This window comes from Sceloporus undulatus, chromosome 4 (genome assembly GCF_019175285.1).
Source record: "Sceloporus undulatus isolate JIND9_A2432 ecotype Alabama chromosome 4, SceUnd_v1.1, whole genome shotgun sequence".
NCBI classification, from domain to species: Eukaryota; Metazoa; Chordata; class Lepidosauria; order Squamata; family Phrynosomatidae; genus Sceloporus; species Sceloporus undulatus.
In genome coordinates, this window is record NC_056525.1 from 123,119,971 (window position 1) to 123,138,892 (window position 18,922).

The 18,922-nt window shown below is 40.3% G+C and overlaps 1 protein-coding gene across 5 annotated transcripts in view; it reads right to left on the reverse strand.

Moving 5' to 3' along the window:
- Positions 1-10,398: 10,398 nt before the first annotated feature.
- The window catches only part of CEP350 (centrosomal protein 350), a 71,731-nt gene continuing 63,207 nt past the window's right edge, over positions 10,399-18,922 (reverse strand). For all 5 annotated transcript variants that reach the window (XM_042462262.1, XM_042462267.1, XM_042462266.1 and 2 more), the window contains 4 exons: positions 17,601-18,002; positions 16,766-16,912; positions 15,792-15,914; positions 10,399-14,552 (listed from right to left, as the gene is read on the reverse strand). In XM_042462262.1, the coding sequence (XP_042318196.1) occupies positions 14,388-14,552; positions 15,792-15,914; positions 16,766-16,912; positions 17,601-18,002 (837 nt within the window). In that variant the 3' untranslated portion in view covers positions 10,399-14,387. The remainder of the gene's footprint in view (positions 14,553-15,791; positions 15,915-16,765; positions 16,913-17,600; positions 18,003-18,922) is intronic.

The following is an 18,922-nucleotide window of genomic DNA, read 5'->3' on the forward strand; positions in this document are numbered from 1 at the left end:
GGTTGGCTTCTTAAGGCTGTTCCTCTTAAGAGTTTTTCAACTGAAGACATCAAAAAAGGATATGATCTTGTGTTTTGAGGTTGGAAGTGGTGGAAATCTTGGAACTAAGCCTCTTTTGTGGAAGCCACAGAGAAGAAAGAGGTTCATAAACTGGTGGTTTGGATTGGGGTGGCTCATCCATTGGACAATTAGGGTATCTTGCTAACATGGCAGGAGCACAAAAATATGATTACTTAACAGGCACTAACAATGTGGTTGCGTTGCCATACACCAATTCTGGTTACCATGATACTGTGCTGCAGAAGAAGAAAGCTTTGGGGTTTCCTAAGAAAATAATTGAAGGCCTGTTAGTGTTTGATATTCTTGTATGGCATGTCTTCTGAAAGGAGTATCAGCACCTCACAAAATTACTAATAGGGAGGGACACCATAGACAACCCACAGATGGCTAATTCCAACATGACATGCCTGACTGGTCCCGAAGAAGTAAAATACGTAACAGAAACCAATCACAGACACATCTCATTACTTAATGTTAGTAGTATTTGAAAGTAATTTATTCTTTGTTTTTATTTTGCTATGAATTTTATTGTGAAAGGAAGAGAAGGGACGAAAAGATAAAGTGAGTAAATACAATTCAGAACCTCCACTAAGCCATACAATCAGTTCTTTATATCTGGGAGTTGTGTTCCAGACCCCCTGAAGATACCAAAAACCATGGGACCTTAAGCCCTGTTGGTTGTAATGGTGGCACAGCCACATGCAAGCGCTGCCATCCATGGATGCTCAAATCCGTAGATAGTAAGCCCATGGTTGGGGTGGATGGAGTGTGTTTATTTGTATATAGCTGCTGGTCTGTTTGATGGGCTTTGGCTGTGAATAGAAATATCAGGGCCAGACTACACCTTATGTGGAAAACCCATTACAGGATCTCAGAAGACAATTTTCTTCTTTAGAAGCAGCCACAGGGTTACAGCACAAAGAGAAGCATGTTATGGACTTCATCCAACCCTTTCTCCCAGAGATGTTATTAGCTGTAGAGCCCCCCCAAAAATGCAGCGATTCATTAATTTTTCTCTCTGAAGCTAATAGCCCCACTATGTATTTACAGAATTTGTTTGTTCAATTTATATGTAAGTTTTCTCCTGGCACAGGACCCAAGGGACAGAAATATGGAAGGAGCAACAATGTGGTGGGTGGATGGGTGGGGAGGGGATGGAATTAGGTTCTTCCCCAAAACCATGATCCAAATTGGTTGTGTCTACAGTTGCTTGTGAAAGAAGAACATCCCATCAGGAAATCTAGTCACAGATCTCCCATATAATACTCAACGATATCTTCAGTTAAAATCGAAAATAGTAAGGAAAAATCACTGGACAATTTATTAACTTTTGAAACTTAGCACATTAAGAGACCTCTGTAGTTTCATAAAATTCTAGTTTTGGTCATAACATTTGATCCACCTCTAAAATATTTCTTACAAATGGTTCTGGGGGGTGGAGGATCCTTATGTCACTTTTGCATGCATCTCTCATCCAATGCCCTTAAACAAGTAGTCACATGTAACATATAAAGAGTTATTCATTGCTCTGCATTTTTATCATGCGCGTGCCAGATAAATATGTGTATGCGTGTGTGTTTTTAAATAGGATCTGAGACTAATGGTATGATATCCAAATAGCTAAATTTAGTGACTACATTCTTGTAGGGTTATCAACTGTATCTGGTCCTGATCCCACCCTTGTCATAAATCTCACCCACTGAGGTGTGCGTGACTCATTCAGTTGCCTGGGCTACAAACTGCAACACCTCGAGTTGGGCTTGCACACTCCACTGAGGCACTGGAAGGCAATGACCAACAGTGACACTTAAGGCCACAGATCAGGTCAGCACCCAATCAATCCTTCAGCATAGTGCTCCTCCCAGTCAGTGAGCTCCTAAGATGTGTTAATTGGTTTTAACATGTGCCTGTGTGCCTTCAACGTAGCCTGTCTTCATTATGATTTTGTTTATTGGCTGGCCCTATTGTCCTTCCAGGACTCCACCCGGACATTCAGAACAACAGGTTCTGCTAGCTGTAGGAAGACAGAATTGGTAGGTGGCAATTAAAATTACAAAAGATGATAAGAGGCTAAGGAAAATCTCTGTCTTGCAGCTGGCTGTGGCAGCCAGAAATAGTCTACAAAAATGACGTACCTCCAGTGCTGTATAAACTCATGTATAAGTCTTGAAATTTTAGTCAAGAAATTGACCCCCCAAAACATGTGTTGACTTATCCATGGGTCAGTGTAAATAAAGTACTTTAACTCTTATTAGAAAAGGAACCTTCCCCTGGTGAAAGGGGTGTCCTGGATGCACTGATCCCCCCCCCCCCCCTCATCCATCCAGTCTTTAGTCTGAGCACAAACAGTTATGTCTGCTGGAATTTTGTAAGTTGTTTGGCATTGTTTTTCTTTGCTTCATCCTTTAGATCCTTTGTTACATGCCCAAAGAAGAGATACAAGGACTCCCTGAAACAACATCTCAGGCTTGGTCAGTTAGATCACCAACAATGGTCCTCCCTGGCCTCGCGTCGGGAGGCATGGAGACGCACTATCCATGACGCTGCAGCCTTATTCGAAAGCTCACGCCGAACGAGCCTCGAAGAGAAACGACAACGCAGAAAGAACCACAACCTGGAAACATCACCCAAGGAGACTTTCTGCTGTGCTTTCTGCAACTGGACCTGTTTATCCCGAATTGGCCTTTTTAGTCACCAACGCGCTTGTACAAAGTGCGGGATGAGTCAGAGAGAGAGAGAGACATGCCCCTACGGTTTACCCTTGACTAATCCACTGGTCATATCAAAATCCATAATTTTGGCCCCAAAACCTGCCCTCGACTTATACATGAGGTCGATTTATAGTTGAATATATGTGGTAGTGATGGTGCTGTTGCCCCAATCAGTGCTTTCTAGGTCTAGGACTATGTGAACTTTTCAGTGATACTACAAGGAAAGAGAGAGAGAGATGGAGATAAAAAGGGGGGGGGGTTATAAAATGACAAAGCAGTGAGGAACTTGAGAATACTGTATGTATATCCCAAGCTTTTATGGGCAATAGAAAATGGTATCTGGTCAGAGACAGAAGGAAGTGAGAGCAGAGAGAAGAATTCAAACGAGACAAGGAAACTACTGATTGCAGAACCAACGCAATAAAGAATCATGCAGAGTGTTAAAAGCACCCTCAAAGGAACAGGACTCCCTCCCCTTTGCAGGGTCTGAGTACATGCAGGAATGTTCTTAAAGTGCTTGCTCAATCTGCTTGCTTTGTGTATACCCGGGGCTTTTCTTTTCTTTTTCTTTTGGCAGCCTCAGTAAAACACATTGACTAGGGAGTTTATCACATTTTTTAAAAAAGCAGCTTACCCCTTCCATTTTATAGTCACGAGATGCAGCTAGGAATTATCACACCGAAAATGCCGCTGATGCCACCACCCGACTGCATCCCATTTATATCCCATCTGCCAGACGCTCTTAGCCCACCATTTTTCAAAAGGGGGAAGCTCCCGACTTTGCAAGTCGGCCAGCCGATCACAGCTGGGAGCCGACATTTAGGAGGAAGGAAGGCAGTCAGGTGCGGCATCAGCAGCGATAATTCCCGACTGCATGCTGTAAGTGACTGTAAAATGGAAGTGGTAAGTCACTTTTTTTTAATGCAATAAACTCCTAGGATGATCAATTAATGAGAAGGAAACAGAACTAGTATCCTAAGAGTAACCATGCAGATATCACAGTAGCTCTGCCCCTAGTCTGACACCTCTTCTAGTGTTGCAACTCCTTGTGCCCTTCGGAGATCCTAGAATTTAGCAAGGGCGTTTGTCATTTTGTTTCTGCGTTGGGGACAGCTCTGTACTTGTTCCTTCCCTGAACAGACAGCTTTCCTTAGTAAAGATGTCAACTGAAAACTGGCCAGATGCTCCACATAGGCTCTTGCTTGTCATAGAGCCAATCGAATTACCTACATGTTTACTAGAAATTTGCTCTGATCGTGCAAAGCTAGGAAGTCACTCTGAGAGAGAGGACGGCAAGAAAAGAAGAAATCTAAACCTTACAGCCATCAAATTTAGTGCAGAAAGGTTTGAGATGTGGAATTATAGCCACCGACCAGGATTTTATGCTCTCAAATAAGTGAGATTGGAACATGAAGCCCAGTCACATTAAACAAACATAGGGCTGTATTCTAGTTTAACTGTCATGGCAACATCCTATTGAATCCTAGGAGGAGCTCCTTGGCTGAGAATTTTAAATGCCCCTTGCTAAACTGCATATCCCAAGTTTCTATGGAAGGCTGCCATGGCAGTTAAAGTGGAATATTGCTATAAATGTGTAGTGGGAATGGCCCTATGTTTGACCCTCTCCTCTTGTCATGTCACATAGTACCAAGATCACCCAACTGTTTAGCATCGGCAGGGAGGTCATTATTAATTTTGCCGACTTGGAGGTACTTTTTTAAAAAATGGAAACACAGAATACATTGTGTTAAAATAACAAGGACAATGAAATCAAGTAGGACACAGCATTGGAATCAATTCTAGAATAATAAACGAATTATTACAAAACTGAGTAAATTTTTTAAAACACCAATATATCAAGCAAAGGGGAAAATATGTAAGACCCTGTAAAGTTGGTGCAAAGATGTCTATGAATGGGAGCGCTCAACCATAATAGTTATCTTAGCAAGCCAAATCTACAAAACAGCAATATCTTTATTCGCCAGATGAAAACTTTCAAAACTCCACTGGCTTCTTCATCAGGATAAGATGTTGAAAATAAAATAGGAGAAAGAAAGACAATTGACGATGTTGTAGTCCCAGGCTTATGTTTTGTTAGGATGTTGTTATAGTTGTTCTTAGTTGAGATGGTACCAAGTGATAATCATGTTGATAGAGGCCATTCCTCCTCCATGGCCATGTGGGCTCCGGGGGACAAAGGGTCTGTCTCAGTGTTTCTTAAGTGTCATCATTTAGTACATTTCTGACTGAACATTCCCAAGGAGACTCAACTAAATAGGAATTTTGGTTGTCCAATTTGCCTGATCATTTCAGGCTAAGATTCAGACCGCCTAGTCTAGTTTTAGGGGGACTTGGTCCTTCCCTGAACAGACAGCTTTCCTTAGTAATGATGTGAATTGAAAACTGGCCAGATGCTCCACATAGGAGCATCTGTTGCCTTCCCCACCCCATCCTGGGGTCCTTGTTCACAATGAAAGCATTGGCCAAGACTTGGAAAGCATCACCTCCAAAAGTGTTTTATTCTTGGGAGAATTCAAAGATATAGCCATATTAATCTGTAGAATCAGTATGTAGACAGATCTTGTAGCAGGTTTGAGACTAACTGAAAGAAAGAAGTTGGCAGCATGAGCTTTCGTAGACTTCAGTATATGCATCTGAGAAAGTCAACTGAAGTCTACGAAAGCTCATGCTGCCAACTTCTTTCTTTCAGTTAGTCTCAAAGGTGCTACAAGATTATTCTTGGGAACTCAATAAACCTCTTTAGCTTCCCCTAGAGGATAAAGCATGGCATTGAGAAGCAAGTCTTCACAGCTTGGCATATGGAAACACACACATGGAGTCTGTCTGTAGTCTCTGCATTCAGACACTGTCTCTGAATACTTTTTTTTATCACAAGCTTTTATCACAACTGATGCATATCCTATCTGCATCTGCCAAATCAGTTTAAAGCATGATGCATCCAAAGTACAATACTTTTAAGGTTATATAAATGATCTGTGGTTACATTGTTTTCTTCTTAGTGAGCTGTAACTGATGTGGCACTTCATTCCTTAATTTTTATCAGTTGTCATTTCAAGCCTTTGCTGCTGATAGCAGCATGGTGTCATAGCCAGCGTGCCGTAGTGGTTTGAGTGTTAGACTATGACTTGGAGACCAGAGTTGCAATCCTCAATCATGGAAACCACTGGGTGACTTTGGGTGAGTCACAGTCTCTCAGCCTCAGAGGGGGACAAAAGCAATCCCCTCTGAACAAATCTTGCCAAGAAAACCCTGTGATAGGCTTTAGGATAGCCATAAGTTGGAAACAACCTGAGGGCACAAAACCACAACAGCAGCAAGTATGGTGTCATCTGCTATATGTATGTTCTGAGTGCATAGAACCAAGCAGTTGCTCTCGTGCCCGGGTCTCACATGTCTGTGCGGTGTTCATGTGTGGGAGGGAGAGAATTATGGTCCACTTTGTGGTTCTCTCACAACATCCCCTTATCTTCAGCCCTGACATTGAACTGGACACAAATGCAATTTGTGGTTTTCCTTTGAAGTAACATCAGAGGCTTTGAGCGGCTACATTAAAGAAAAAAGTGACCCAAACAGTTTATACTCATAGTTAATTGGTGGCATAACAATAGTGATAAAGAGGATGAATAAACCTTCCAGGAAAGTCAGAAGATATTTTCACATTGTGTTCCATGTTGGGCATAGGATGGGTTCTTTTATTGCTTAATCAATATAGCTAGAAGGCAATTCCTACTACTGGCAGCAGAAAATTCAGATTCATGTTCCCCCTCCAGGTTCAAATATGCTCTTGTGATTCTTCCTCAAGGTGTGATCAAGAAACATCAAGGCACCACTTCACTTTTATTATGGAAGCCAGGATGTCCTATCCCCACAATTTATAACATTTCATACACCACAGTCCCCATAAGCCACTTTTACTACTTCTTGTCATGATTCGGTTGTTGTTGATGTTAACTGCCATCAAGTTGACTTTGACTTCTGATGATCTTATGAACAAGAGAGCTCCAAGTCACTCTAGCATTAACAGTCCTGCTCAGGTCTTGCAGAATCAGGGCCGTGGCTTCCTTGACTGCGTCTATCCATCTGGAATGTGGTCTTCCTCATTTCCTGCTACCTTCTGCTTTACTAAGCAGTGCCTTTTCTGCTGTGTCACATCTTCTCATGATATGGTCAAAGTATAGCAGCCTCATTTTAGTCATCTTGGCTTCTAGAGAGAGTTCAGGCTTTATTTGTTCTAGGACCCATTTTTATGTCTTTTTGCAGTCCACAGTATCCATAGAACTCTTCTCAAGTATCACATTTCAAATGAGTTGATTTTCTTCCTATCAGCTTTCTTCACTATCCAGCTTTCACAGCCATATATGAAAGTGGAAAAATGATGGCATGGACAGTCCTAACTTCAGCATTCAATGATTTATCTTTACAGCTACCCTTCTAAATCCTAATCTTATTTCTTCACTGCAGTCTCCATTCTGATGAATGACTGATTCAAGCTACAGGGAATCTTGAACTATTTCAATGTCTTCATCTTCTAAAGTTATGTAAATCATTTGTGTTTCCATTGTCTTTTTATTTGTTTGGTCATGTAATGGCTTCCCCCGCTGATCATAGAGCATCTTCTTTCTTGGTTTTTAAATTCCCTTTGATTTCTCAGACATTGTGAAAAAGTCTCTTGTTCTTTTCAGACCTAATTTTCATTATTTCTTTCCTATTATTTAGACGTAATGGGAAAACCTGTCCTCTTTCTCAGTAAACAAGGTATAACAAGCTGCAGGGTCATGTTTCATCCCAGTCTTCATTTTCATAGCCTTTGGGAAGATTTCATACCTTGATGTGCTATGAAGGGGAAGCTGTGGTCCTCCAGATATGGGTAGACTCTATTTCCTATCATCCCTAGCCATTGACCACACTGGCTGGATCTGATGGGAGTAAGAGTCCCCAAACCTGCTTTAAATGAACCACAAACTAAATGAAGAATTTAATTTAAAAATGGAAACGAAAGCCTCTGATCTTCCACATGGCCCTAAAGGGAAATGAGCCTGAAGTATGCCGAAAGAGCAGGAGACTATGGTGTCCAGATGTGTTTGAACTGGGTCATGCACAGGCTGACCCACAGAGGTCTCTGTAGATATGAGAGACTGCAGTGGGGAACATGTGGCTCTCCAGATGTTGCCACACCACAACTCCCACCAACCTTCCCCACTGACTATGCTGGTTACAGTTGATAGGCACTGCAGTCTAAGAATATCTGGAAGGCCATGAGTTGCCCATGGCTAGAATATGCAAAAGTAATTCTAATATTCCTCTAACATTCCTTAATGCAGCATTCGTGTGTATATAGAACTTAGAATTCAGATTCACCAGCTTATTTATTTATTTATTTATTTCTGTATCACCTGCGCCAAGGCTCCCAAGGCAATGATGGAAGCTAAAAAGAGATGGGGCCATGCCAACATCCTTGAGTAGCAAGTTCCACAGTTGAGATGCTGCTACCCAAAAAGCCCTGCTATGTGTACCTAACTTAACTTCACAAGGTGCTGGAACATGCAGCGAGGCCTCCTCTGAAGATGTTTAATTTCTGGCAGGCTCATGGGAGGAGATGGTCTTTCAGATAGCTTGGCCCCAAGTCATTTAGGGCTTTGTAAGTCAACACTACTACCTTGAATTCAGTTTGGAAACAAATTGGAAGCCAGTGCAGTTCTTGCAAAACTGGTGTTATGTGATCTCTAAAATGCATGTCTGACACCAGCACAGCTGTTGGATTTTGGCACTAGCTGCCGCTTCCAAACACTTTTCAGCAGCAGCCCCATGTAGAGTCTAATCCGGAGATAACTAAGGCATGGATCACTGTGGTCACTATCAGATCTACCTTCCCCAAGAAAGGGCACAGCTGGTGCACCATCTAAACCAAGGCAAAGGGACACTTGGTCAATTGGCCTTGTATCTTTCTGCACTGCCTCTCTGGGATGGAACTAGGGGCACTGTATTGCAGTGGTTCCAGTCCTTCTTAGAGGGGCAAACTTTGGTGGAGCTAGGGGATTCCTGTTCAACCCCATTATTAGCCTGTGTGGTCCCCCAGGGCTTGGTTTTGTTCCCCATGCCACTTAACATCTATATGAAACTGCTGAGAGAAGTTATCTGGAGTTTTGGGGTTTGGTGTCATTAGCATGCTGGTAGCAGAACTCACTCTCCATCCAATTCTAAGGAAAGTCTGTTCTAAAGTGTCTGCTGTTGTTGTGAACTGAATGAGAACAAACAGCCTTAATCCAAACAAGACAGAGGTGCTCCAGGTGAGTTGAAAGGCAGATTGTGGAACAGGGATTCAGCATGATGGATGGAGTTAAACTACCTGAAATCTCAGATTTGTAGCTTGGGCAGGCTCTTGGACTCGGATTCTGAAACTGGATGCCCAGGTTTTAGCAGTGGCCAGGAGTGTGTTTGCACAGCTAACTGGTGTGTCAGTTGTGCCCTTTCCTTAAGATGCCAGATCTTGCTAGTGACATATACCTTGATTACATCTCTTTGAGATTACCAGGTTGCTGGTTGGGGCAGGTTATAGGGCAAGGATCCACATTGCTGAAACAGTTCCACTGGCAGCCAGTGCATTTCCAGACAGAATTAAAAGTGTTGGCTATGACCTTTAAAACCCTGCATGGCATGGGACCAGAGTATGTGAAAGGCCATAGTTTCCTGTATGAGCTTGTCTGAATTTTAAGCTTTTTCTTAGACCCACTCCCATCATAGGCACCTTTGGTGAGGACATGGGGGGTGGGAAACCACTTGGGTGGCTGCGCCTAAGTTGTGGAACATTCTGTCTTTGAAAGTCTGGCTAGCCCCCTCCCTGCTGTTTTTGCCAGCAGGTATAGTCCTTTTCATTTATGGAGACATGTGGTTTTAAATATGTTTTTAATAGGGGGAAATTATGTAGATCCTCTGTGGTCATTATTTTTGTTTTCTTTATGTTCAGCACAGGGACGTAGCTAGGATTTTGGGAAGGGGGGGGGTCCAGACTAAGTGCCACCATTATAATGGGGCTTGGGCGCGGCAGTGCAGCAGCACACACCATTCATTTTGCTAACGGAAGGGGGGGTCCGGACCCCAAGAACCCCCCCTTTGGCTACATCCCTGTTCAGCATTAAACCTGCCTTTGTGCTTTCTTTGACTTTTCTTAGTACTTTCCCCAAGTCTGTGATGTTTTTCTGCTTGTAGTATGGCGTAATCCACATATCTTAGATTGCCGATGTTTCTTCCTCCTAGCTTCACTCCTTCTCCTTCTAAGTCTAAACCTGCTCTTTGTATGCTTTCTGCATACAAGTTGAACAGGTAGGGACATGGAATACAGCCTTGTCTGACCCCTTTGCCAATTGGGTGCCATTCTGTTTCTACATATTCTGTTTTAACAGTAGTCTCTTGTCCTACATACAGATTTCTCACCAGATTTAGCTCTACTGTGTTTTACATTATTCTAAGCCACCTTGAATCTTGTGCTGGGAGAAAGGCGGGATAGCAAATAAATGAACAAACAAACAATAGATGAAGCTAAGAAACAGACTGAATTAGAACTGTGTGAGCAAATGTATGTGATTTCAAAGAACAATAAACTATTGGGTAATTTATAAATCAGTTTATTTACAGATTTTATTCTCTTAAAGTACATCTCAAATTAACAAAGATATTTACACTGGTGTACACAGGGACTACCCTGGCTTATTTTACAGTCCATAATTACAAGAACCTTAACACCCTGTAATCTAATGAGCCGTGCTGCACAGGGATGTGTGATTATTGGCTGAAATTGACCTAGAAACCAGTATGACAAGGTTATTTACACACACACACACACACACACTCACACTCACACACAGGAGCAGTTTAGTATCTGCACAATACATTACACAGGGAAGAAGGGTTTCCCCAAAACGGCTCGGCAAATGTATATAAAAAGGTTCTGCAAAAAATCAAAGGAAAAACTCCTATTTACTTCAACGTATTACAGTACAGGTTTTCCATCTTTGTTTCCTTTTCTACGTTAGATGTCAAATTAGTTCAGCTGATAGTTCTGCTTATCCACATTAACCAGTGTTTGTAAGTACAAAAAACAAAATCCTACAGTTTACATAGAAACACTTTGCAAGTGTCAACTGTTTTTGCTGCTGGAACATAAGTACAGTCAGTTCTGTTAAAGTACCAAAAGTGATTGAAAAAAATCTCTGTGGTGCAGTTACTTCAATGGTCTCTGAATGCTGTGCTATGGAATTTCTTTAGTGAACACACACTTTTATTCAAGTATTGCAAAAAATGCTAAGGCCACGTTTTCAAAGATCTTCAATGGGTCCTCTCCCCACCCATAACAAACAGGCCACAAAATCTTGCTGTTGTTTTCCAAAAAGTTAAGATAGTGAAAAGCCTAAGGGACTTTTCATTGGGAATTTTTCCTATCCAAAACTTTTTTTTAAATGAATGGGAATTATACATGAGTACAGTTGCGCTCTTATCTAACTCCTTCCTATTTAAATTGGACTTTTGCAGGAAAGGTTTAGCAAACCATGTCTCATCTTCTATAGATCAGGAACAACTGTTGCTTTTTCTATTTGTATAATACTTGTTTTGCCTTGATCTCAGAAAGGAACAACGGGAAAACATATAACTCAATCCATATTTTCCAGCTGTGCTATGGTTTCTTTTTAGGCTCAAAATTGTCAAGTCCCATATTCATCTCCAATGTGAATTCTGCGGGACATAACGTAATTCAAGTGTATCTCAGGACAAAGAATGACAATCTTTGTCATCTGTTGCAACTCGAGTTTCTTGTCCTGTTTCAACATTCCACCCTGAACTATGATGTAAAAAGAACAATTCCCCAGTGTCCTCAGTGGACTCCAAGTTAAAGGCCACATTTTCATGTAATATATATATATATATATGTGCATATACAGAATAGTTATTCCCACATCTCATTAACAGCAAAAAGGAAACATGTCTCACTCAGAGATATGTAAGCTTATGCTTTTGGAGCTCACAAATCTTTGGGTGTATAAGGCATGTTTTTAAAGATATGCTACACATTTCTCCAAGGATGCAAACACAGAGCCTCTCAGGGTGAACTAGAGGTAATCTAATGCATTCTCATAATATGTGCCCACCTTTTTGTGTCTGAGACCAGAAGAATGATCCTCCAGCTTTTAATTTTCTATTTAAAAACTGCAAGAATAAGCCAACATTTCTAGGAAAGAAAGCTATGACTTTGTATAGGCTTTTGCTGCAAAGAGGTGGAATAGTTTAAAGTGGAGGTCATGGCTTGCTTCACATGAATCAACAGACTTCACTAATTTCAAAAGGCAAATCTCCAGCCCTTTTCAATGCCTTGACAAAATGAGGCTTCTATATTATAAACCCCATATTTGTGACAAGAGCTTTAGGATGTGCAGTGCATCATTATTGCTATTGTTTCTAGTAGCCTCAAGAATGGCAATGCCATTATCTATGCATCCATCAGTTTATGTGTGTTTTTTCCATATACTTGAATGCTCCCTTGGTTCATACCAAGCTAAAAAAATCATAGGCTCAGAAGTGGTAAAACCTAAGACACTGTGATAAAATGGCATCAGGCCTGTTAAAAATACAATAGCTTTGTTTGGGAGTTTAAAATCTATTAAAGTAATCTCTGAGGCCCAACAACTCACTCCACTACATTTTTCCTAGCTCTTAAAGTGAAATAGGTACACTAACAAGACATGCTGGGTATTTTCACTGCCCTTTTGTTCTTTTAGTTTTTATAAATAAGACTAGCCATAGAAAATGTAAAAATGAGATGCTGGCAATGCCACATACGAGGGTTTCTTTGTTTGGATGCCAACCATTTTCTCTGTGCAGCCCTAGATATAAGGAGCCACCCTGGTAGTGTGTCATTGTGCAAAAGGCAAAGAAATCACAAAAAAGGTTTCAAAAGAAGAGACCAATAAAGGAGTATTGGCAGAGGTATGTTCAGTTGGAAGCCCAAGAAACTAGATGAGATAAAAGGGGAAAGGATATAGCTCTTTCCACATGCACCTCTCAGTTCATAATAGTCTTTGGAGTGCCTCCTCCTATGCTTCCAAGTGCTGTCTCCACATTAAGACATGCCAAGAGATTTTGAATCAGCTCTGATTCATATCAAGTAAACCAGATTTCAAATTAAGGCATCAGCATTCAAGTCTAGATTATCTGTGACCCCTTGGAAAAACATAGGACAGGAGGAGGAGGAGAAGGAGGAGGACACTATGTTGACAGCAGCTGTGTCCTGTGGGAAATCTTGGAGGATGTGGAGGAGAAGGGGAGATGATGTTTTTAACGCCCAACCAAGGTGCTCCCAACTGAAATTCTAACAGTTTCAGATGGTTTCCGCTCCATCCTGCCCCTTTTCTACCCCACAGTGGAAAACATACACTTGGAACTTTACAGATTCCCTCTGTCTCTTTAAGATGGAGTTTTTGCACAAAGACTGTGCATTTCTATTTTTGTAAGACAGATACAGTCTTAATCCACAGACACCTTGTGTAGATTCTGGAGTTTAAATCCTATAGTAGTGCAATTAGTATAGCACTAGACATTTTCTAACATATGTGTTACAAAATAAGTTAAAAGAAATTCTACATGCATACAAAACAAGTCCAGAGTTAAGCACTGGGCATCACTTTCTTTGGTACATACCCTCCTGACCCTACATAGTTCAAGTAATGGCTCCATCAATACATTAGAGTAGGGTGGTAAACAAGGGAGGAAGTAAAGGGATCAAAGGCCTACATTTGCAAGCAATTCCCCCCCCCCAATTCTCACATGTTCAGAGCCTGAGAGAATCCTGAGTACCCACTTACTTAGAAGTAGCTTGGTAGTTCACTGAGGGAAGAATGAATATAGTGGAAAACTAGAAAATGAGCCCAGATTAATATTCTGTGACAGCATTTCATTCTGCCCCAAGACATTAGGAATACATCTTCAACCAAATACATATTTACCTCAGTGTTTCTTGCATTACTCTACTTGCATTGTTTAGGCCCACATTTTGAGACAGAAAGATGAAAATGAATAGTAGACAGAACAAAATCAATGGCTGGTGACAAATATATGTTTGGGCTGTTATATACATGAATATGATAGGCAAGAACATTAACTATAGTTAAAAAGCAGACTAGAACAGCAGTTGTTAAAATGAAGAAAAATGTTTACTAATGACTTTGCTGTCCCTATAACAAGACTGCCACAACAGCAACAAAAGACAGATGCCAACTCTTATGATGACTTGGCAATAAATGTGAATTGGAAGGGGAAAAAAAGATAGGGGGAAATTGTGTGGAAAAATCCAGTGTAAACTCTTCAAAGGCAGCATGGGAAGGGAGGGATGTTATACCATGTTCTTCTCAGCCTATTTTAAAATTACATTGTACTCCAGAAGTAATAATTGTGTGGCCCTTCAGACGTTGAACAGCAACTCCCAGCACCCCTGACATGCTAGCTAGTGCTGCTGGGTGTTGCAGTACAACAGCATCTGCAGGGCTATACAATTCCCATTCCTGCTGAACTCCAATAACAGACTGCTATAACAAAAGTATAGCTCTGATGTCACACAAGCAGCAGCTTCTCCTGTTTTTCATTAATCTGGTTAAGGACTTCAATGGTCTCTCTAATTAAGGCCTCAAAAATTCCATCCGCCAGTTGCATCTTCACATATAGCTCATCTTCATCATAGTTTACCCACTGAGCTTCTTCTTCATGTAATTCTTGAACCTAGAATTTAGGAGAGGGAAGGAGAGTCACTATTATTACATATACATTCATGCAAATATAAATAATAAGCATAATGTTTTTAAGAGTATGTAAAAACATTTTTGTACGTTTTTTTAAAGGTAGCTGCCTTTAATTTTTCTATGAAAGCTTCCATGAAAAGATGCAACATAACAAAAATGGCCAGTTATATTTTACTTTCAAATCAAACCTTGGGATTTCTAATAAGCAATGACCACATTCATTCCAAGACTGCTACTCAAATTTCAGTAGACTTTAAGTCTTAACAATGAATAATTTTTAGTCTCATCAATACTGTGCAAAGTATTAAGATTACAGCATGAGAGGGCATATTTATATCCACTAAAGGAGAAGGGTTGGCAATAACAGTGTGACTGGGGATCAGTTTTCTGCCCAGACCCCTCTTGGTGCTGCACAGACTGCCAAAAATGGCAACAAAGCAACAAATCCCAGGTGGGAAAAAAAATCCAGGAGGGGCTGCAACTACACTTCTGGTTTTTTTTTGGGGGGGGGGAAGGGGAGAAGAAGACAAAGATGTTAGACAGTGTAGGAGGACCTTAAAACCTATGTAAAATGTGTACAGACATTGCTGGAGGCTTCTAAGAGGGGGTAGTTCACCCTTCGTCCAGTGGAGAGGACAAAGATCACACTTTACCAACCTCCATTTCAGATGATGGAACAGCAAACTTCTCCACTTCCATAAACAGCCATTCTGTTCTCACTATAGAAACTAAAATCCTGAATAGTCTTTGACTGTGACACTCATCATTCTTGCTTCTTTCAGGACCTTTCTAGGCAGTATTAATGCACTGACCAGTAATATAAGTGAACCCAGGATTTTTGGTCAATTTTTGGGCATAAACTTTTTGACTTACAGTTGAGTATATACGGTAGGCAAGCCAGCAGGGAAGGGCAAGTCATCTTTGGCTTGGCTAGTAAGGGCAGTCCAAAGACTTTGTTCTGACTATGCATGAAGTTCAGCAAAAAAAGTGTACATATTTAGAAGTTAAGAGACTCTACTAAATCTATTCTTCTGGGAAAAAATGGAAGTGCTTAACTTTAATTCCATCATATCCATTGTGATTTATGGACAAGCACATAAGAGTAAATAATTGTTGATACACATATGGACTCTCAATTTTTTCTTCCTGAGATCTAACTCATAAAGCTCCCAGCTACTAATTTCTGGATACAATGTACAACTTTAAGGTGGTTACTAACCAGTATATGATCCACTCTGTCCCGTTTTTTGCGTCCAAATTTCATCATTTTCTGCCAGTCTGTTTTATTGTTTGGTTCCTTTTTCAGATTCAAGAGTTTTAGCACTTCATTTGCTATGAAAGTCTACAGTCAAGAAGATACAAACAAAAGTAAAACTTATTTGGGAAAAAGACATTTCTCTTATTTACAGCATCATATTTATCAGTATTACCTATACTTATACATTGCCGACACAAAATGCATACTGGAAAATCCAGTGTTTTCTCCCCCCCGCTTTACTGTCTCAAAACCTATTGATATTTAAAGATCAACTGAAAAGAGAGATAGTAGAGAAGTAAAATATAGAAATTTGATATCTTATTTAGTTATGGCTGAGAATCTAGTGCTGTCAAGAAAATGGAAAACCAATGAAATTCCAACATGTATGGAGTGGTTGCTAAAAGTGATGGAAATGGCTCAATTAGATAGATTAATGAGTTTAGTGAGAAGAGAACAAAAGTTTTTACAGATAATACTGTTATTAATATCTGTACTAAAGTGATGATGAAGGAATGTGGGATAGTAAATTGGTAAATAGTTTTGACTAAAAAGAAAAATAGAAGATAAGCAGAGGAGATGTAAAGTACTATTACAGTTAAGAAACCAATTAAAAATAGGCAGGTAGTCATGTTTTGTTTTGTTATGGGTTGTTTATATGCGTTTTTCTTTGTATTCTTTTTAAAGGGGGAGGGAGTGGGGGAAGAGATAGGTGTTAAATAACAATTTGATTTCAAGATTTTGGTTATGGGATGTGTTGTGTATATGTAAGTTTGCATGTTTAATAAAATTTTAAAAACTTGCAGATGATCATGTTGTAAGACTTTCAGTTAATTTTCACAGACAAATATCAAATAGGTTACAGAGAGATTATAATCTATTTCTATACATTTGGGCAGAGGACTAACAGATGAAGCCACTAATCAAGGCAATCTTACCTTTATCTCTTCAAGATCATTTGGATGTTTTACTCGACGGAAGTAACCGGAAGTGATTCTGCAAGGTTTCATCCATATAGGCTGGTTCAAATTTGGATCTTCTGCAAAGATCTCTCTAAAGATCTCTCTTGTTAGATCAAACACAGCCTAAACAAAAACGTAGGAAAAAGAAACAAACAAACATTAATGTTCAAAAAACCACCATCACTCTTGTTTTGATCTCATCTGTCTAGGATGTTCACTGTACAGCCTGTTGATTATAGTTTTGCCTGCATAATACAGAGATGAAGATTTTGATTAAGCCCCCAGAATTTATAATCTAGTTTTTCTTCTTGTTGTGTCAGCTCTCTCCATCACTACTCTAATAGCCCATTTAATCTCTGCCAGGCAGAACAAAGAAAATGCATGGTGAAAAATAAAGTTAAAAAGGAGAAATTTCTTCTATTATATTCTTCAAAGATGCTAGAATAAACCAAAAGTAAAACAAGAAAATCAAAGAATTAAAATACCCGAAGCAAGCATAGGATAAGGAAAATAGATGCATCTAGCTCTTTTCCTTGCTATTCTCACAGACCGAGATATAAGAGAAGAAAACATTAACTCTATCCTTGATGTGGCAGATAACAAAACTCTGAAAGGCTACAGCTATTGTCTCCAAAATGAAGACAAATATTATGGTTCACAAAATCTCAGCCTTGTCCTAGGTAGTAGAAGAATAAAAGCCATCCTGGAGGCTTCCTTGGTCCCAATCTGGAAATTCCTTCTTTCTGAAAGAACTGTGACTTTCCTATGTACTTCTTACATGAATTTGAGAGCACTAATCCTCTGCTGATACCTGTTTGTAGATCTGTTTGCTAACAGCTTCCATGTCATCATCTCTGCAGGAATCACTTATGTCTCTGGGAAGGCTGGTAGCTTGAAGATCGTGTCCCATTTCTTTACACTTCCATAGTTCCTCAGCTGCTGCATATACCAGATCTTCCACTTCTCCTGCAGTATGTGGGACAGCCAAGGGCTCTTCACATGGCTTGGGTGGCACTTTGGGGAGCTCTATCTTGGGCAAAACTGCTGATTCTTCAGCTTGTTTCTGAGGGAGCTTGCGAGAACTCAAGCCAAAATCCTCATCAAACCAATCTTGGTCATCTCCTAATACACTCAAGAACTCTCGGCTAAGCTCCAGTTCTGCCAACCTCTTGGCAAGCTCTTCCTGGCCACTGGCACCAAACACTGGGCTTTCCTGCACAATAAAAAGGTGGTTACTACTCAGAGCAGTATTAACTCTTGCCTGTTGTATGCTTCCCATTTCAATACACCAAGCTCATCAAGTGGTGAATATTCCCTATTTCTTTCAATGTATGTGTTAACTGCCCTCAAGTCAATCCCGATTTATGGTAACCCCACAACTTCCTATCCTCAATAGCTGTGCTCAGTCCTTCAGACTCAGGGCCATGACTTCCTGGATTGAGTCTACCCATCTGGAATGTGGTCTTCCTCTTTTCCTACTGCCTTCTGCCTTAGCAAGTTTTACTGTCTTCTTCTTTCAATAGTCAGAGACGTAACGACTGAACGGAAACACAGAGATCTATGTCTTTAAATTCCCTCTCCTCTGCCAATGTGAAAGTGAGATATGCCTATTAACATCTATGGAGAAAGCCAGGATTTTAGTGTGATGGATTGATAAGCAGCATATCTATGTACAAATAAAAGGGAATTCCAAAGATAGGAAAGCTCACTCTAATCCAAGTCTTATTTCCTGTGATTTTAAAAATAACAGCAGCACAATGCTTCTGCATACAAATCAGCAGAAAAACAGAGTTCTACATGCTACTGAACAATCTATTTGGGCTGGGAGTGGAACTTAGTGAGGGAATTTAAATTAGACTGACCAGTGCAAGCAATCGTAGAGAAACTGTATGTGTAATAAAGGCCTGAAAATTAAAACCATGCTCAGTTATATGTCCAGGACTATAATGGCAGAGCTTTGTATACCATCCACTCTGAGTCAAATATAGAGATAATGGACTGAACTCCTACTTAAATTGGCAGTGAAATCTTTATTTCCCCATTGATATCTATGGGCTCTCATAGAGCTCTCATTCAATCCATAAAAGAAAAAGCATGGTTCCTAATGTAAACCTAGGCAATGGGCTTCCTAAC